This window comes from Phycodurus eques, chromosome 23 (assembly GCF_024500275.1).
Source record: "Phycodurus eques isolate BA_2022a chromosome 23, UOR_Pequ_1.1, whole genome shotgun sequence".
In the NCBI taxonomy this organism is placed as follows: Eukaryota; Metazoa; Chordata; class Actinopteri; order Syngnathiformes; family Syngnathidae; genus Phycodurus; species Phycodurus eques.
In genome coordinates this window covers 5,874,240-5,894,725 of record NC_084547.1, presented here as the reverse complement: position 1 = coordinate 5,894,725, position 20,486 = coordinate 5,874,240, and the positions used below count along the sequence as shown (strand labels likewise).

At 45.7% G+C, this 20,486-nt stretch overlaps 3 protein-coding genes across 8 annotated transcripts; 2 read left to right on the top strand and 1 right to left on the bottom strand.

Annotated features, from left to right (window-relative positions):
• The first annotated feature begins 18 nt into the window (after nt 1–18).
• Nucleotides 19–1,847, top strand: gphb5 (glycoprotein hormone subunit beta 5). The gene is made up of 3 exons (XM_061669447.1): nt 19–45; nt 602–794; nt 1,615–1,847. Exons 2-3 carry the CDS (start codon nt 603–605, stop codon nt 1,801–1,803), a joined length of 381 nt encoding a protein of 126 aa, XP_061525431.1. The 5' UTR covers nt 19–45; nt 602; the 3' UTR covers nt 1,804–1,847.
• A 1,673-nt stretch (nt 1,848–3,520) lies between these two features.
• gpha2 (glycoprotein hormone subunit alpha 2) lies at nt 3,521–13,418 on the bottom strand. 6 transcript variants are annotated; one of them, XM_061669174.1, is made up of 6 exons: nt 13,334–13,418; nt 13,001–13,125; nt 5,676–6,057; nt 4,557–4,680; nt 4,074–4,258; nt 3,521–3,986 (listed from the first exon to the last, which is right to left on the bottom strand). In XM_061669174.1, the coding sequence occupies exons 2-6, from the start codon at nt 13,084–13,086 to the stop codon at nt 3,882–3,884; spliced, it is 882 nt and encodes a 293-aa protein (XP_061525158.1). In that variant the 5' UTR covers nt 13,087–13,125; nt 13,334–13,418; the 3' UTR covers nt 3,521–3,881. The 6 variants fall into 6 exon arrangements, with proteins under 6 accessions (XP_061525158.1, XP_061525157.1, XP_061525155.1 ...); XM_061669173.1 differs by having other exon boundaries at nt 13,014–13,120; nt 13,334–13,406; XM_061669171.1 differs by having other exon boundaries at nt 13,001–13,405.
• LOC133398106 (atrial natriuretic peptide receptor 1-like) lies at nt 13,243–19,339 on the top strand. The gene is made up of 23 exons (XM_061669718.1): nt 13,243–13,248; nt 13,312–13,423; nt 13,489–13,621; nt 13,754–13,886; nt 13,948–14,052; nt 14,118–14,220; nt 14,280–14,425; nt 14,493–14,565; nt 14,657–14,801; nt 14,882–14,968; nt 15,806–15,949; nt 16,008–16,129; nt 16,210–16,348; nt 16,443–16,491; nt 16,925–17,026; nt 17,089–17,208; nt 17,273–17,366; nt 17,436–17,523; nt 17,612–17,751; nt 18,002–18,154; nt 18,488–18,586; nt 18,665–18,756; nt 18,830–19,339. Exons 1-23 carry the CDS (start codon nt 13,243–13,245, stop codon nt 18,968–18,970), a joined length of 2,526 nt encoding a protein of 841 aa, XP_061525702.1. The 3' UTR covers nt 18,971–19,339.
• Nucleotides 19,340–20,486: the final 1,147 nt, after the last annotated feature.

The following is a 20,486-nucleotide window of genomic DNA, read 5'->3' as shown; positions in this document are numbered from 1 at the left end:
TTGCTTGAGCACGCTCCAGTCGCTGCTGCAGGCGAGACGCAAAAGGTGAGAATTGTTTTCCTTTTTCTTTCTTCCGAACATTTGGGGCCGCTATTAATAGCCAGTACATGTTTAGAAAATAAACCGTCAAGTTGTTACATATTCGTTTTTTTCCCCCGTATTAAACCCATTGAAATATCTGTCATTGTTTCTGAGTTGAGACGATTTCACTTAATATGTTAATGAGGCTTTTCTCTCCATAGACATTTTATTTATCCCTTAAATTTATCAGTGGGGGGTTTAAGTGTCCAAACCCACATCAATAAATAAAATTTAAAAAAAACGCAGTGTAAATATGCATATTTGAGGATGTGTACCATTATTAGTAAAGCAAGAAACGTTAAACGTTTATCTTCCAATACATCACCTCCCTTAAAGTACAAACCTGTTCACTACAATATAGCGATTATAAGAACATGAAAAAGAGCATAGAAACTCGAAGTAAAATACGTACTCACGAGAGATGCGCGCTCGTGACAGCGTTGCGGCCGGCGTTCCTCGAGTGACCGCCAGAGGGCAGTGTGAGCTTTGTTCCTGCGTAACGTGTTTGTTTGGCCCCCAGCATGCGCGTCCTCCCTCTGCTGCTGCTGCTGCTCGGCCAGCGCGCAGCAGCGATGCGCGTTGCCGGGACAACGGCGCTGCACGGCTTCCGCGGCTGCGCAGTGCGAGAGTTCTCCTTCGTGGCCCAGAAGCCGGGCTGCAAGGGGCTGCGGGTCACCACGGAGGCCTGCTGGGGGCGCTGCCACACCTGGGAGGTACACGTTAATAATTACACTACTGGGTGAACTGAATGGACATGCAACTAATCCGTTCCAATCTCCCTCAAATAAACTAACAAGGAAAGTTTGTAGTGTGTTTTCCAATAAGAAATATAGCACTCTACAATATTGCACGTCATAAAAACAGCAATGACAATTCAATATAATGTAAAGCGATTACATTTTTTTTGCTTCAATTCAATTGACATTGCATTACTCCTTCTGGTGTGTGCTTTGGCCACCTGGTGGCAGTATAATACCGACACAAGGATATACTCTCTGGAGAAGTCTCAGTTTGTCAGTTATATTAGTCGTTCTTCGCAGATAAAGAAAATGCCTTTGAGTATTTCTAGATGATCCGTCTGTGTGTTGCCCCTACTGTTTTGTGTTCAAAAAGGTTTATTCCACGGATGCTCTGTTAGCTTGTCCGTGGCATTTTCCAATTGTTGAAAAAACTGGTCCCGGTCCCCCCACCACTTGAGTGGTCCTCCCTCGCTTACCAAAGCGATGATGATTTAGATCCGTTTCAGAACTTTTTGCACAACTTGCTCTTTCTTCTCTGACATGGAGCTGAAAGACAAAATTCACAACAGGTGTTTGACCGATGAAAATATCCAAAGATATACACTTGTTTGCATTTCTGTGACTCTTCCAGTCTCTGTCAGTGTCTACGTTGCAACCCGCCGATGACACTGTGACACTCAGCAAGTTGTGCGTCGAGTATAATGAGTAATACAAATATGAATATTGATGGTTGCCGCCCCGCTGGAGTGAGGCTGTCATTACACGCTACTCTTTAAATTGTGTTTCGGTCCAGAGGCCAGTGCTGGACCCCCCCTACATCCACCGGCACCACCGCGTGTGCACGTACGCGCTGACCCGCTACGCCAGCGCGCGGCTGCCCGGCTGCCAGGCCGGCGTCTCGCCCCTTTACCACTACCCGGTGGCCGTGCACTGTCACTGCGCTGTGTGCACCACCCTGGACAGCGAGTGCGAGAGCTTCTGACGGCAGAGGGAGGCAGCTCGTGTCCATCGTGTGTGATGCTCATTGAATTCATGCAAAAAAATAAAGAACAAATGTTTTGTCTGTTTGAATGTGTGAAGTGTCAATTGAAAAAAATGTTACATTTGGTCAATTGCTTGGAAGGGAGACTGAACGCCTGCCATCGTTTACATTTCAACAGGTAAGTTGAGTCAAAAAAAGAAATTCAGCAATAGTTAAGATCATCACTGAGGGACTGGCTAACGAACGGGCTTTTTTCACTTTTTGGGGATGAACGGCAGAGAAGTGCTCTTTTGACGGTGAAATGGATAGCACACTGTCGTCTACTAGCGAGCTAGCCATTATGTTTTGCCAAATTACTCTAAGACAATTCAAGCAAATACTTTATACTTGCCTTCCACAACCCCATGATGGAGGTTTGGTTCCTCGTCTGTCCCTTCAGAAGTGGCTACTGCACCTTGCGACCTTCTCTGTGTCAGCAAGGCGGGGAACACGGAAGGAGCACTGAGGACGAGGAAGAACACGGAGGTCAGGACAATTGCAAACAAGACGTAGCTTACGTGCCAGTACAAAGCCGGTGTACCACGGGTTAATACTCTGGCAGAGGAGTCCTGGATCTCGCAGGCTTAAATGCAGGTGACGATGAAGGCTGATTGGTACGCGGCCTGGGAAGGGAGAGAAGGAGACGCAAAGAGCCACCCAAGCTCCAACAAAGGAACGACAGGGCATAGCTCATGACACTGCACAACTATCCACTCCATTTATCCTCCTCACACAAGTTTATATAAAAAAAAAAACATTCAGGAAATCGATAAAAACCTTCACCTTCGAGGGTAGAACATGTTTTTGTCATAGTTTCATTTCAGGTCAGTGGCGTTCAATCACTTTTCTGCCAGCCAGAAATTGCCTGGTGCCTCCTTCATAAACATTATGAAACCGTTTTCTAAACTAATGCCACATAAATGATGCTTTCCATGAGATTGGAGTTGTCTCAGAATACCTCAAATTGAAAATTGTTAACGTGCGTCGAGCTGTGAAGGGTCTCGAAACTCTCTTTAAAAGCATTGACGTTCATCAGTCCACGGTAAGACTGACTGTCTCTTCATGGAGAAAGTTCAGCACTCTTGCCACTCTCCCTAGGAGTGGCAGCTCAGAATGCTCCACGAGGTTAAGAAAAATCATGGAAAGTCCAGCACATACAACCTCATGCCATCTGTCAAGTACAGTGGTTTTGGGACTGCTTCACCAACTCATGACCTGGACCCATTCCTATCACTGGCAGCATTACACTCCACAGCGGACGGGTGATGCAACTGTTCACGAGACTCTATTTTTGTGACTCAGATCATCTGAGTCACAGTGCTGGATTTCTGCATAATTTGGTCATCAAATGTGATCTGATGGTCAGATCACATTTGATGACCAATTCACGCAGAAATCCAGGTCATTACAAAGTGCTCACATACTTTTTCGCTTGCAACGGTAAGTACATAGAAGAGTTTCATGTGACACTAAGCCTGCTTTACATGGTAAGATATCGGAAAACGTCATAATCCCGTCCCAAATAATGCTTCCTAAAGCTACTAAGTGGACATGAAGAAAAAATGCGGAACAGACGCGCGCTCATGAGATACTAATGCAAGACATTACATTATTTTTCCCCGTCATATCCTTTTTCGGTTTGTGTCTCATCGGAATAAAAGAAAACATGATACCAAAGTCCACAATTTCAAAGGCTTTTTTCCTTTTTTATTTACACAATGTAAAGCCCCAAATATTCTTCTATACATCTATCTTTCTTCTACGGCCATTCCAAACACTCATTGGATCCACCAATAGCTATAATTTACAAAATATCACTGAAGTCAAACAAATAAATATTTGCTGCTTTTACATTCTTTAGTCTCGTGTTTATGCTTATTGTAAACCGTGCAACTAATTCTTGACAAAACTGTCTGCTCCTGTCTTAAAGTGGAATGGAACTCTTTGATGCGTAGACCTTATTATCAAGTCCAATGTCGTCCAAATGCGGAAATACGGGCGGCAGGCATCAAATGTACGAAACGTCACTTGGGGTCCGGTCAGTAGCGGGACGTGCGGCACATGTCGCAGCGACACGCCTCGGCCGTCAGGATCTCCAGCTCGTCGTGGTGCCGCCCTCCGGGACACTCCAGGCGGACCTTGACCTGGCCGACCAGAGGCGGTGGCGGTGAGCGGATCGAGCCCCGTGCCGATAACCCGGCCGCCCGCCCCTCGCCGCTCCCCAACCTCACCTTGGCCTCCTTGGTGATGGTGCAGCATCGCGACGCCGACGTGACGTTGCGGGTGAAGTTGGAGGCCACCAGCACCGAGTATCTGGACGGGAAAGCGCTGGACTCGCAGTAGCCCACGCAGGCGTGCACCAGGTGGGTGCCTCGACACGTGCCTCGCCGGTCACTGCGGACGCTCAAGTTGAACGCTGAAGAGCACAAATGGCCTGCTAAGTGTTGTCTTGGTCTCGTGATGGCAAAACGTCAACTAATACTTCACATTTCTCAGTGGATTCAAACCGTTACAACTTTAAAATGTTCCGCTCCACGTTTCCCTTAATTCCACATTTACGACAAGAACCAAAACCATTCAAATGAATAGCAATTTAAAACAAATTACTCAAGCAATTTGAATGTTTCTATTCTTCAAAATTCAGTCTTTTTAACTAAGCCCACATTTTTCTTGACATTACATATTTTTGTGCAGGCTCTGCGGTCAGGACTTACCGTGCAAGTGACAGCCCGGGCTGAGGGTGACGTTCTCGTCGCTCCGACCAATGGGAGAGAAGAGCAGCAGTGACATCACTGGCATCACCAGCAAGCAGAGGTTCAAGGTCATCGGCTGCGACATCTGCGGAAAAAAAGACCGTACGACATTTTGAGATTCCGAACAGTAAGCAAAGAATTATCTTGCACGTTGCTGGAAGAATATGTGGTCCCGTGACACAAAAAGGCATGTTCGGTTAGCGCCATACTTATTCATTTAATTGTTTTACAGTCAAGGACTAAAGGTGTTTTTTTTTTTATTATTTTATTTTTTATTACAACATTAGATTATGTTAGTCATCGATTACGGCCCGTTCTGACTGGTAAATGGATTTGTATTGTGTAAGCTACCTTGGAACATTGTGATATTTAATTTTACTTCAATTCTTCCGAAAATACAGTACATGTGACAACAGTTGAGAACCACCATCTTGACACACACATGCGCGCGTGCACACACACACACACACACACACAGAGAATGTAAACAAGTAGTCAGGTTTTCCCAGTAATTTGCAGGGCCTGACCTTTGCCGTTTTATTTCCTTCCAAAGGGGGCAAAGGGAACCCCCGTTTTAAACTCAGACTAAATGGTCCTGACTGTGTGTGTGTGTGTGTGTGTGTGTTAGTGTGTGGCATCATTAACTCTTTGGGAGCTGGTTGGAATGGCGAGGGGGGTCCCCGAGTTTTTCCTCTGAAGCGTTTCCATGCCCGGGTTTGATTTGAGAAGCAGTCGGAATTCATGACAGTCGAATGAAAAATCATTTTGAAGACTTGATGTGCAACCATGCACGCACAACCAAACATGAAATTTGAAAAATTCCTTACAAAAATTGGGGGGAAAATCTAAATAGAAAACGTAAATTTGTATACAAACGTTTCACAATTTCTCTTAAAAAAGAAAATATAAAACCTGATAAGTTTCTGTGAGGCAAACGTTTAACTAACCTCCACGACAAAACACATACACCATTTTAAAACTAATAGTAGCACACATGTTGCATCTGAAATATTTGTCAGTTCATTAAATTAGCACCAGTTTCTTCTGCAAATACAAGTGGATGAAATGCAAATGTCTTACCTGAAGAGTAGAGAGCACAACTTGCAGAGCCCCGCCGACTGACAGCAGTACAGAGGTGAGTGTGTCTGTGTGTGTGTGTGTGTGTGTGTGTGTGTGTGGTGAGGCTCCTGCAGCAATGCCGGTAGCAGGTACGAGTGGCCACTTATAGCTGGGAACACCCCCACAATTGCAGCTCTTCTTTTTCCATGCAGGTCCCCCTTTTCTTTTGCCCTTTTCAAGTTGATTGCAACAATTTTTCCCAAAATGTCCTTTCTTGCTCCTTCTCCTGCTGCGGCAGCGTGTCAGCATGTCAGCGAGGCTGCCACCTCCCTGACGCACTTTAAAACCTTTATGGGGGGTGGGAGTTTTGGTGGTGGTAACCAGGGTGAATGGGATCTCTGCTCTATGACACAAAGGAAAACTAGATTAGGTATTCCATCAATGCATTGGCACGACACACATACACACGCACGCACACACACACACACGCAGCGCATGTTAGCTTCATTGAAGACTGATTTCAAAGAATTCAAAATAGCAGGCGCTAGGCTGCATGTTCACTCACGCTAACAGATTGCGCGAGCTGCTGGCAACAGGTGTAAAAGTGGTTGAGATCACCCAATTTAAAAGAGGGTTTTGCATTTTAGGTAGCTGATGCTTTTCCGCATGGAACATTTCTGGGAGCGCCACAAGCGCAAAATGAAGTTTGAAGTGATGGAACTGGAAGTGTTAGTGGAAGACAACCAAACATGTTACTGTTTTGCAGAAATCGCTCTGATAATGTTGAGGAAGACAGCAACTCCATGCTTGTTTGAGTTCACTCGCCCCAACAATTAAATCACATTAAAATTCATCCATTTGCATTACCCCTGCAGCATGTCAAGTGAATGGTGCGGAAATTTAGCAGCTTGGCAGACACAATCCTGGTCGTGCCTGGTTAGAAACTCAGCTTCTACATCGGTTTGCGCCAGTGAAATCAGGCCTTAAATTTTCCATAGATGTGAATGTGAGTGGTAATCTTGTTTGTCTATGCAAGACCTGCGGTGCCCAAAGCCAGCTGGGACCCCTGTTGGGACATCACGAAGTACAAATACTTTTCTGTACTTGAGATACTGTGGCATTATCTGAAGACAGCTAGTCACATCAGACAGCCACAAGGAATATTGATGAAAACAAACAAAAGAGTTTTGTAAAGAGAAATGGTCCAAAATGTATCCTGATCATTGTGCACATCTGCTCCAGAACTATAGGAAACATTTGGTTGAGGTTATTACTGGCGAAGGAGGCCAACCAGTTATTAAATTCACAGGTTCACTTACTTTGTCCTCCCGCTCCTGTGGATATTTACGTTATTTTTAATAAAAATATGAAAAACATTTTTGGGGTGGTGACTATATTTATTCTTATGATTTAGATGAAGATCAGACCACGTTTTCTAATTCTAAACGTTTTCCTCCCACTAAGTCAGATTTTTCCAGGTATCTGTATTTGAGTATTTACTTTTCTGGCAACATCTCGATGTTCATCCATACAATTGAATACAGATATCTGTACTTTTTTCTCTCCTTATTTTGTCAAAATAGGCTTGTTACTTTTTTTTTAGCCTCCACGGGTGATGACCGGATGTAAAAAAAATTTTTTTTAAAAAAAGGCGTTTATTAGAGAGAGCAAGTCAACTGCGAGCAAGTCAACTTGAGATCGTGATTGACTGAGATTAAATCAGGTGTGTGAGATTCCATCTGGATTTAGTCCAACCTTGCTTGTAACTGTCCGCGTTTTTTTCCACGATGACAAATGGGAACACAAGAACGGCACTTGGGTAACCTTAACGCTAACCTCAAACCCTAACTCCTTTGGCTTTCGAGTCATCATAATTAAAAATGTGGTTATTAATAATAAATGACTAAGGACATGTGCCTCCACAGCACAAAAAAAAAAAAAAAAAAAAACTGATTTATTTTACACAAGAATTTTCAAAGATTGAATCAACTTGATGTTTTCCAAATGACACCACACACACGCACTGCAGGAAAACATAGTGATCACCTTATGGCCCCACTACCCCACACATTCCCAATCTGGCTATGTCAATGGAAACGCGGAATTTGTGACATCATCATCATCCAAACCCCCAATTACACGCACACGCACAATTATTTTGGTGACAGTTAGTTGCACAGACGGAACGCAAGTGAATGGCCTTCTCAGATTAGATGTGAAGGACTTTTTTTTTCTCAACATGGGGACACCCAGTTAACACACACACACACACACACAGTGACTCAGCGAGGCTGACTGATGTTTGTATTAATCCATAGCACCTTTGTCACCTTGGTAACCACAGCATCTCTGTCATTATCGTTACTTTAAGATCTGTGTGTGTTACATTGTATAAATTGAATTCTAGTGTTTTGCGCAAGCTATTCTGGCCTATGTGATGAGAGGAGAGGATGAGGCAAAGTTTTCCCTTACCCCCCGGCTCCTGCTGCCCCCAAACACATTTACCCCCGCATACATACATACATACATATAGTGCTGTGAGAAAGTATTGGCCCCCTTCTCAAATTCTGATATTTCTTCATCGTTTCCCCACTGTAATGTTTAAGATCAAAGAAATGTAAATAGACATAACCCAAGCGAACTTAAAATGCTGCTTTTAAATGGTGATTTCATTTATTAAGGAAAATAAACTATTCAAAGTTACCTGGCCCAGTGTGAAACAGTAATGACCCCCTAAACCTAAGAACTGGTTGGCCCATCCTCAGCAGCAACAACTGAAATCAAGGGTTTTCTCGAACAGGAAATGAGTCTTTCACATCCCTGTGGAGATACGTTGGCCCACTGTTCCTTACGGAATTGTTTGAATTCAGCAACACTGGAGGGTTTGAGCACGAACGGCCTTTAGAAGGTCATGCCACGGCATTTCAATCGGATTCAAGTCTGCACTTTGACGAATTGTATGTTAAAGAGGAGAACTCATGCTCCCCTCAATCACAGCAATTTGTCCAGGTCCTGACGGAGAAAAGCAGCCCACGGCCATCGCACTACCACCACCATGTAGTGGTTTTGGCCTTGGAACTCTGCCATGGATGCCATTTTTACCCAGTCTCTTCCGAATTGTTGTCATGAACTCTCAGTTCTTCAGAATTTGTCATGAGTTCCTTTGTGGCCTCCCGGAAGAGTCATTGCTGTTGTCTTGGGGTAATCTTTGTCGGCCGGCCACTCGTGGGAAGGTTCACCGCTGTTCTGTTTTCTCTCCATGTGAGGATAAAGGCTCTCCCTATGCTTCGCTGGAATCCTAAAGCTTTAGAAATGCCTTTTGTAACCTTTGCAGACTGATAAATGTCAATGACCTTATTTCTCAAATATTCTGGAATTTCTTTGGTTCGTGTCATTTTGTTACAGCTTTTTCGGATCTTTTGTCCAACTTGATCTTGTCGGGACAGATTCTGTTTAAGTGATTTCTTGATTGAAAAGGTCTGGGGGTAATCAGGCTTGGGTGTGGTCAGTGAAAATTAACCAAAAATTGTGATTAGCCACAATTAATTCATGATTTAACAAGGGGGTAATTAGTTTTTTTCTACACGGCCAGGTAGCTTTGAAGCCCCCTCCTCAATACATGAAATCATTTAAAAACAGCATTTTTAGTTGGGTTATATTTGTCTCATATTTACATTGGATCTTAAACATTAAAAGGGGAAAACTATGCAAAAATATAAGAATTTGAGAAGGGGCCCAATACGTTTTCACGGCAAAAATCACACACATGCGCCACACTGCTCACACAAAAGCATACACACGTGACAATCAAATTTTGTTTTGGCGCATATGCCACAATGTGCATGTGTGTGCGCCAAAAGTCGTGACAATGCCTCAGAGTGACACACACACCCTTGGAGGTGGAACACTTAACTATTTTAGATTGAAGCGAGGAAAGTTGAGTTTCCATATGGTGACACTCACTGAAGCTTAGGCACACGCACACACACACACACGCGCACCAACAAGTGGAAACATTAAGCGAGTGGCATTATGTCCATTAATTAGCAGAATAAAGCCTTGCAATGTGTTCCATTGTACATGAGGCAGATGAGAAAAGTGTCTGATCTCCAAGCTCTTCATCCACATAGAACATATGACAAGAAAGAGAGCAAATCCATCATGGAGGGATTATCTCTGTCATCGTCCATATCTTGTTACTGGGCAAAGAGGCCAAAAAGTCAATAAACCCAAAAAAGAAAACAAGCTGGTGATATATTTGGTTGAATACACATGCATGTTTTTACAATAGCAAAAAGGCGGCCGCAAGGGTCAGGTAACCCTCACCCTACCTCTTGGAGCAACCTGGCAGACCCAAACGTATTGTGAGGGTCTGCTGGAACATCTGGCGCAGTCGCTTGTCAGGAGGAGTTTCAACTCTCATCTCCGGTAGAACTTCAACCACTCCCGGGGTCGTCGGGGGGCCATTGGCCCATGTGGGCCATGTTCCTCTCCTATCTCTGGGCTTGAGGTCACCGAGAGGGTTTGAAAGGCTCCACAGTGGCATAGCCACTGTGCCTGGAGTTTCTGAAGGCTCTGGATGTTGTGGGGCTGTCCCGGTTGACATGCCTGTGCAACACCGCATGGTCATCGGAGCCAGTGCCTCCGGATTGGCAGACCTGGGTGGCGGTGCCCATTTTTAAGAAAGGGGAGGTGTGTTCCAACTACAGGGGGATCAAACTCCTCGGCCTCCCTGGTTAGGTTTCTTCGGGGGTCTTGGAGAGGAAGGGCCGTCTGCAAGTTGAACCTCACATTCAGGAGGACCAACATTTTTCTTCTGGCTGTTGAACAATGGACCAGCTCGACACCCTCAGCAGGTTCCTGGAGGGTGCGCGGGAGTTCACGCAACCGGTCTACATGTGACCTCTTAGAATTCGAAAAGGTATTCAATCGAGTACCTTGGGGGGGGGGGGGGGTCTCCGAGACTATAGAGTACCAGACCTCTTGCTCGACAGCAGGAAAAGCCAACTGAAGTTAGAAAACATACAGCCGGCTCCATTTTTCAAAGCATTCTTCCGCTTTGCGTTCCACCGTTCAGATATTACGTCAACAACTGATTTCTTCCCATTTTACAACTAGTGAAGATAGTCAAGGGAAATTTATCGGAGTAAAAGTATACATTTTAATTCGGAAAGGGAGTGGAATAAAAGTGAAAGTTGCCAGAAATATAAATCAAGTTTAGCTATGTGGAAATTGTACTTCAGTACAATGACAAAGTATTTGTACTCCGTTCCATTACAAGACTGCAGCTAACAAAATCTGCTAGCTGAGGCGGGCTGTTTTTCTTTTTCAGTCCAATGTGGATTGAAGGAACATTTTTTCAAATTGAACGTTGGAAGTGTCATTAACGCTACAAGTTTCACTCCTTTTCATTTTGTTGTGTGCGACAGCGCCGGAGATGAGCTCACTCTCCAGATCAAACTCAATACTTTTAAAAGCCTTGCAAGCTTTGTAAGGGTGCCGCCTCCTCATTTTAAGAAAACAACTCACTAGGCCGCTACAATTAGTGTAAATCATTTTTTCCATTTGAAACTAATGTGCACTGGGCGGGTGGAGGTGGAAGTGTGGAGAAGTCAGAGTTGACAAGTGTTAAAGAAAGAGGGTAATTTGGGGACTTTGTTCCTATCACCAGGAACACACCATTACACGTGCACTCGGTCTGGCTGATGCCAAACTATCATTAACCTTAATCACACTTGTTATCCTACCTGTCTGCACTCATGCTTGCCTGAGGCTGCCTTACAAGCAGCGATATGGCCACTGTTTGTATGCACAGTTGGTGTTGGGGGGCGACCGGTATTGAGGAAGGACGGCTAATTAGCAGCTAAAGTGATGGGGAAAATGACTACTGTGTATTATGTTATGGAAAATTCAGAAGAATAACGAAAAAGGGCATTTCTTTTCCCTGACGGACGTCAATTTACATTTCATTGAAACGTGGAAGCACCGCAAATTGAGCTTTTCCACCATTCAAGTGTGGCAAAATGACATAATCATGGAACTCGAATGTCTGGGGCGGGCTCTTGAAATTGCCGCATTCTGGTGCTGCTTCTCTCTCTTTCAAAACACAAACAACAAGAATTACTTTGACAATTTTGGCCAATACCGGGTGTAGGGAAAACTTCAGTGCGTAAGGGCCACGTTTTATTTTTAAACCTGGCAGGTGGGCCAGGTCGTAACAGTATGAGGTTTAAAATGCAAAAAAAAAAAAAAAAACGAAATGCTTCACAGAATACAATGGTAAAGTCAGACTGAGGGGAGGAGTAATCTCAGCAGGTGTAATCTCCCAAAAAGTATTCATTTCCAAAAAGGCAAACAGCACATGGTAGGATCAAAATACTCAATTAACAAAGTCCCCCCCTCCCAAAAAAAACACACACACTCAAAGTAACAAAGAAACAAGGAAACAAAACAGTACAGACAGCAGGAAAGATGATGTGGGAAAACCTGTGTAAGGTATGACAACAATGATCCAACACAGACTGAAAGAAACCAGGGAACTAAGTACAAACAAATTGACAAGACAACGAGGCACACCTGGACAAGACAAGCGGCTGGAGGGAGCTCATTGGTAGACACAAAGAAGAGGGCTGACGAGAGGAGGTGGATACAAAAACCTAATGAGCACAAAATATGAACGAGGAACACAGCATGAAAACAGGACATGGCATGAAACCAAAAAATCGAAACAAAGGGAAAAGTCAACCAAAACATTGATTGTGACAGTAAAGCTTTGAAAAAAAAGGAAGGAAGGACTTAATAAAAATCCATATGTGACTATTAGCCCCTCCGAAAGAACCATTTTTATTTCCTGATTTTGGATGCCATCAGGCATCTTGATGAGTGTGGAAGTTTTCCTGTTGCTCCCTGGCTTAAAAATGCGATTTTTAAATCACCTGAAAATTTTTAGTTTTCGCATAGTTTCCGCCTCGGAAAATTTGATTTTTTTCTGTTTTTGGGTTGCATCGTGAATCTTAATGTGTGACCAAAATGACGTGTTGTAAGGTATGTTTTAAAAAAGGACAATTCATCCAGCCATACCTTTGTCAGACTAACAATGGCATGCTCGATGATCTTTTTAATGATGTGTAGGAAGAAATAGTTTTATTAAAAAAAAAAAAAAGCGTGTTTAGACTATGTGTAGTACATCTTTTTATTTTTTTATTATTATTTTTTTTTTTAGTTAGGTGCCTAAAAAAGTGGCCAGATGAGGTGTACTACCAGCGTCTTGCAGCAGAGGGTGGTGTTGCGCCAACTGCTTCATGTTGAAAAGGATTAAAAGTGAGAACCAGCAGCTCGACACTCACTCTTGATGCAAACCTCCAACAGCCGCAGACGTCTTCCTCCATCCTGGTCCGGTCCGATCCGTCATGAAGATCAACCTCTGCTTCATGATCTGGGTGAGACCTTCCACCGTCTGCCTCCATCTTATCTTGTTCAGTGTGCGAGCAGAACATGGAAAAATCATCAGTGATGGGTAGTAACAAAGTACAAATACTAAACAACACGTGTAACTAGATTTTTTTACCTCATCCATTATCAGTGAGCAATGACTGTATGCAGATGTTGGCAAGATTTTAACAACTTTAAACCATTAAAAGTAACTTGTTGCGTGTAGGTGTGTGTGTGTGGCGTCCCACCTGCGTCCTGCTGGCACGATCTCGACAACAGCGAGTACGACTGCTGGCCTCTGGAGCACCCCAACGACTCCAACATGATCAGCTGCGGCGGTGAGAGTCTTCATCGCGTCCAGGGTCGGTGGCGGCAACCCTCACGGCGGCGTGTGGGCGTGCAGGTCTGGAGATGGCGTGGGTGCTGCGGCCTCCCGAGACGGTTAAGAGCGGCGAGGTGTTCGCCGTTGTCTACTCGGTCTCCGCCCACGACTCCTTCTACAGCTGGGCAGTGGAGAACCGCATCTTCCCTCACAGGTAACACAGCACCCCTATTAACTGAGCGCGGGTCCGCAGACGTGTGCATGTAGAGTAAACCCCCGACAGGGTCCGAGCCCTGCCGTGAACGGCGAACAGGTGAGGGTTCACTGTACTTGGATGCGTGTTCAGTTCCATAGTGAACATGGAAGATGCTCAGAGGTTTTGTCAACATCACGAGTGCCCCGCCAACTGGAAAGATGCAGACGGTGAAAACTGCTGCATTCACCACGCCAACATCCACTCCTGCCCGCTGGGATACATGGTACGTGCGTACACACACACACACACACACACACACCACGTTCGTTCAAGCTTGTGTTCAGACTTCAGAGAGCATCTGCGGTCCGTGGATTCCCGACGACGGAAAGATCTTCACGCACACCATCTCCACTGCGGGCAAGATGACGCAAACCAACTGGAGTGCCAAGGTAAGGCCGAGCAACATGGCGGAGAAGAAAGAGCGGCCGAGTGAAGGAGTGTCATCGTCTCCCAGGTGGTTCTGCTCCACGTGGGCCTGACCTCGCTCATCGCTCACATCAGAGTGGGCCGCATGCAGGTGGCGCTGGAGGCCAAGACCACCGTACTGCCCTCCGCAGGTACGAGACGCACGTCAACACAGCGCCGTCCAGGCGTAATTACATTTCGGACCTTTCAGTCTGCGGTGACGGAGAGTGCCAGGAGCCGGAGCTTTGTGCCACCTGCCCCGCCGACTGTGGCGAATGCCCCATGACCTCGTCCGCCAAACTGGCAATCGGGCTGCCGTTGAGCCTGCTGTGCCTCGGTTTCGTCCTGACCGCCATGGTGAGAGGTTCCCGCGCCGCCATGCGGCGCCGTGCGCCGCCTCTGAGCGCGTCTGCTGTGTGTTTAGTGGCTGAGGTACCAGAAGCAGAAGCTACTGTGGGATGAGAGCTGGATCATCGATTTCGACCTCATCAAGCAAGGTCCAGGAATCCGCCGCATACTGTATTTGCAGTTATCGCAATTGGACGAGGAAGCGGGAAGTACATACACGTCTCGTCTTTGTCGCCGCAGATCAGCACGCGCGCGTGACCGTAGGCAGTTTGATGAGCGTGGCCGTGGCCCACAGCGACAGCAACACCAGCTGTATGACGGCCCTCACCTCCTGTGGGGGACAAACGGGAAGCAGGAAGACTACCTTCACCTGCGCGGGGATCTAGTACGCTCGTCCGTTTGACCTTTCACCCCCCCACCCACACGTAAAGTCGAGCTGACGGCGGTGCGACCCTGGTCTTACAGCGACGGCAGGACGGTGGCCATCAAGAAGATCCCCAGCAAATCCTTCTCTCTGTCCAAGACCATCAGACAGGAAGTCAAGCAAGTCAGGTAAGATGTCACAAGTTGGAGGCGGCCAGTCTTGTGCACCCAATTTGTCACTCACACACTAGTCACGATATAGGGATTTTTATATCGTGGACTTGGACTAAAAGTCTCCTAGGAGTAGTAAATAAGTGAATGATTCCGAATACAGCAATTCTGCTCGAATTAAGTCATTAGTCAAATGAAGAAGAGTTGGGAGACAATTCTCCAGTGGTGTGAATTGTGTCATTGCTGTCACATAATTACAATGTACTGGATCTTCCATAATAAATATTGAACAAATCTTTTGTTTTAAGCTGAGTGTATTTTACATCATACAAACAAAGCACTTCAATGTCCATCCATGTTGTGATGTGTTGCTCTCCTTAAACGATGTTTACACGCCACAACTCAATTTGTCACGTGGGATACATTGAGGGCACTATATATTAATATTTACTACACTTTCACACAGCACTACAAAAGGGTACCACTTGTGGTACGCAGGCTCCCTATAATGGTACAGTAGTATGTCAAAACTCTGCCTAAGTACAGCTCAGTTATATTTAACTTTAAATACAATTGCATCTTGCGTTTTTTTTTTCTCTTCAAACATTAAGGTACATTTTTTCATTTCACTTTTGTGTGTGATGCCTTCTTATCGAATCATTAAGTAGAGTTTTTTGTTTTCGTTTTTTTATGAGACTATATGAGCCTACAAAGGTACTGTACTTTATTGCCGAAAAGGTGGTACTTGGAGAGCTAAGGAAATTATTTTTGAAGGTGCTACTTTGTGTAAAAAGTGTGAGTACCACCGATATAGTTGATATGCAGTGATTCCAAACAGAGCCTGCATGTGTTCAGGGAGTTGGACCACCCAAACCTGTGCAAGTTCATCGGCGGCTGCGTCCAAGTGCCGAGCGTCGCCATAGTGACCGAGTACTGCCCCAAAGGGAGCCTCAACGACGTCCTCCTCAACGAGGAGATTCCGCTCAACTGGGGCTTCAGGTAAGTTCTCCTCAAGATGCTCTCGCTTCAAGACGGCCACGTCGTCGGCCCTCCACAGGTTCTCCTTCGCCACGGACATCGCAAGAGGGATGGCGTACCTGCACCAGCACAGCATCTGTCATGGCCGCCTCAAGTCTCTCAACTGTGTGCTGGACGACCGTTGGGTGTGCAAGATCACCGGTGAGGCGCCCAACACGCGTACCTTCACGCTAAACCCCACCCACCTTTGACCGGCGCCGCCGTTCCTCTCGTACCGGCAGATTACGGGCTGAGGGTGTATCGCAGAGGGGAATGGGTGGAGCCTCTCTCCACCTATCAGCAGAGACTCCAGGAAGTGCACATGCCTCCCGAGTTTCAAGACACCAACGTGGAGCCGACGCTGGCTGGAGACGTCTTCAGGTGACCACCTACGCATAAGGTCATAAAGAACAGTTATTGTCAATGCAGTTTGAAGACCCACAGCACAGTAACAATAGTGCGCGCGTGTGTGTAGTTTTTCTATCATCCTGCTGGAGATCGCCACACGCAGTGACCCCGTACCTGTAAGTTTGCACTATCACTAAAACTGTGTTCTCCGACCTTTATTGCACAACTCAAAGTCTCATCTTTTTGTGGGCATTTTGCATTTAGACCAATCTCATGGCACACCACCGAACAAAAATGTCTTAAAAAGTACTATAGTAATTCAATGTTAATTTTGTCTCAATTCATGCTCAAATTTACTTACTATGGCCCTGTTTAATCAAACAAAGTTATGATTTTGTTGTATGAATGGCAACAGGCAGCTACAAAGATGAAAACATTGATTTGTTCTAATTGTCACTATGCCGCTGGCATAGCTAGATAAAGACATTCTTTGCCATAGACAAAAAAATACTTTTCGGACAAATTAGGTGAAATTGGATGAGTTGCCTCAGCACGCTTGATGATAAAAAAAAACAGCACTAAAAAGGTACCCTTCACGTCACCGTGAAGATGGACGAGTCCAATCTGGAATCTTCTTGCTGCCCGCCTCTGCCCGAGCTCATCTCCAACAAAGTCGACAACACCTGCCCGTGTCCCGCCGACTACGTGGAGGTGAGCCAACTCACTAACACAACACTAGCTACGGTGTGCTAACTAAGTCTTTCTTGACGCAGCTCATCCGGCGATGTGGCGCTCACAATCCCGCCCAGCGGCCCACTTTCGAACAAATCAGGAAGTATGTCTACCGCATCAACCCCGTCAAAGTCAGCGCGGTGGACATGATGATGAACCTGGTAAGACGCAATGCGCTAGCACGTTCACGCACGCATCCACGCATGCATGCGCACTGCGTTTCAGATGGAGAAGTACAGCAAACATCTGGAAGTGCTGGTGGCCGAGCGAACACAAGATCTGATGCATGAGAAGCAGAAGACTGACCGACTGCTCTACAGTACGAAGCTAACACACACACAGGCAACACAAACAAGTTTATCTACTGTGCGTGCGTGTGCATGTCCAGGTATGCTTCCTCGCCAGGTGGCCGACGACCTACGCCAAGGGAAGCCGTCAGAGGCACAGAGCTACGTCAGCGCCACCATCTTCTTTAGGTTGGCCGTACAGGAAGTCAGCATGCGCTGGTGATTGGCAAGTGGCCGGGCTGACTGTGCGTGTGTTTGTGTGTGCATGTATGCCCAGTGACATCATCGGGTTCACGCAGCTGTCCAGCTGCAGTACTCCATACCAGGTGGTGGACTTCCTCAACAAGCTCTACACCACCTTTGACGACATCATCGACAACTACGACGTCTACAAGGTGGAAACCATCGGAGACGCCTGTGAGCGCACACACGTTCTGTCAACCAGGGCTTCTCAAACATTTTGGGTGCAGGGACCCCTCACAGGGGAGAAATCTCTCCTAAGGTGGGGAGGGGTACATCATGTACGCACTTTTTGAAAATATGAGTTTATTTCACTGACTCTCAAGTTAAAGCTCGCTGACCCCCAGGGGTCCCCGAACCCAGTTTGAGAACCACTCATGTAGAGCGCTAGCTCATGTAACACACCTGCGTGTGGGCGTGCGTGTAGACATGGTGGTGTCGGGCGTCCCACAAGAGAACGGCATCCTTCACGCCGCTGAAATCGCCAGCATGGCGTTGGACCTGGTGGGTGTGTGTCACACCTTTCGGATCCCTCACAAGCCCAACATGCAGCTGCAGATCCGCGCCGGGATCCACTCGGGTACGCTCACGCGTGTACACGCAATGCCAGGTGTAGTCTGTGCCGAGGTTATTCGAGTTAATGAAAACAAACAAAATAATGAAAACTAAAATCGAAAAAACATTTATGTTAACTGATATAAAAAAAGACAATACCCTATAGTAAAAAAAAATTATAAAAAATAAAAAGCTAAGCCTTGTCAAACAAATTTAAAAAAAATCAACTCAACTAGCAAACAGCTCTAAAAACAAATGAAAACTACCTGAATTTGAAAAACAAAAAGTCAAAAGAAAATAAAAAATAAAACTAATGAAAAATCCCAAACTGTTATGACCTTGGTTTATACGCGTTTAGGTCCAGTGGTGGCGGGCGTGGTTGGGACTAAGATGCCTCGCTACTGTTTGTTTGGCGACACGGTAAACACGGCTTCTCGTATGGAGTCCACCAGCCTCGGTACTGTATCCACGCCATCTCTATCCTCCGCCTTCGCCAGGCATGACCAACAGTGTTGTGTTGTGTTGTGACACACAGCACTGAAGATACAGTGCAGCGCCAGCGTCTTTTACCTGCTGGAGGAGATTGGCGGCTACGTGCTGGTGTGCCGAGGAACGCTGCAGGTGAAGGTGAGCGCCGTCCGGTCGCATGGGGCGCCGCTCGGATGCCGACGGCCGCTAACGGCGAGCGTCTCCTCGTCAGGGCAAAGGCGACATGGTGACATACTGGCTGGACGGGAAGACCTCCAAGGAGTTTGACGGCAAAAGCGTTCCCATGGAGACGGCCAAAGAGCGAGAGACGGGGTCCTCCCTGCCGGGCACGCTCCACGTTGGGGACCTTTGAACCACCGACCCCTATTGACGGCTGCTTTTTAACGTTAGCTAGATACTGTACGTCAAGACAACTGACTTAACTGTAACTAGGGCTGGACGATAAGGCCTTAAAATGAAACACTTAAGATTTTTTGTTTTTTGTAACCCCAAATCTAATTTTTTTCCCCCAATTTAATGAAAAGAAAATGTACAAAAGGCAAACTACAATAACATTATTCAAAACTTGGAGAAAGTTTTAATAAAACATTCTAAATGATCAAAAACCTATCTTCAACATATAAACAAAAAAATAATTCTCTTTGGGATTAATATGTAACAACAGAACTGTTACTGAACATAACATGTACAAAAAGTGCTCGCTTTCAAGCAAAATAAACCTTTGTCCCTGAACATCTGATTTATTATTAACAATAGCAGCCAACTTATGTGTACAAAAATAAAGATTTCATTAGTGTACGCATTTTTAATTTCACTGAATTTCCAAAGACTGTTTATCGCGCAAATGCTAAGCAGCTTTTTAATTATACGTTAGCGCGCTTGTAGAGGACCGCTCGTGTCAAGTGGACATTCTCAATTTCCCTCGCTGCTTTGAAGCTCGCTCACTCATTCTATTAAGTATTTACATATCTGAGAGGCACGCACACGCAATTCAAAGCCCATCTAAGCTCGGGAGAGTGAGTGAGTGTGCGTCCCATTTTTTAGTTGCAGAATATATCAGAGGACACTAACAATGCAGCCACATGCATCGTTTCCATGGCTGCTTTGTCTACCCAGTCATGTGACTTCCTGTTTACCGCCATTGGCTTCTGATTAAAGACCTCCAGATGCGGCACCCTGGCAGTTAGATAACCTGTTAAGTCAGGTTTTTATGTACAACCCCAATTCCAATGAAGTTGGGACATAGTGTTAAACAAATAAAAACAGAATACAATGATTTGCAAATCATGTTCGACCTAGATTTCATTGAATACACTACAAAGACAAGATATTTAATGTGCAAAACTGATAAACTTGATTGTTTTTAGCAAATAATCATTAACTTAATCATTAATTTTAAGGCTGCAACACGTTCCAAAAAAGCGTGTGTGTGACCAACTGAAGGAGGGCACCCACCCTGTTCCCAATTAGCCTGTTCACCTGTGGGATGTTCCAAACAGGTGTTTGATGAGCATTCCTCAACTTTCTCAGTCTTTTTTCCGACCTGTCCCAGCTTTTTTGGAACGTGCACGCAGTGGGGATCTTCTCTTGTCCCCGTGTTTGCGGCTCCGGCGTCCTGCCCCCCTGGATTGTAAATGCATCACACACACTCATCCCCACATTTCAATGCACCACATACACCCATCTGTGGGGGACGGTGGGTCATTGGCGGAGGGTTGGCTGTCAACCCCCCAACCCACTGGCCTCTCCAGATTTGAACGCACCACCATCTTAGCTGCATGGTGCCCCCCGGGCTGGATGACTGCTTGGCATTGGGCCCACTCACTTATTGCGACAAATAACTCACCAATATGCAAATTGCTTGTGTA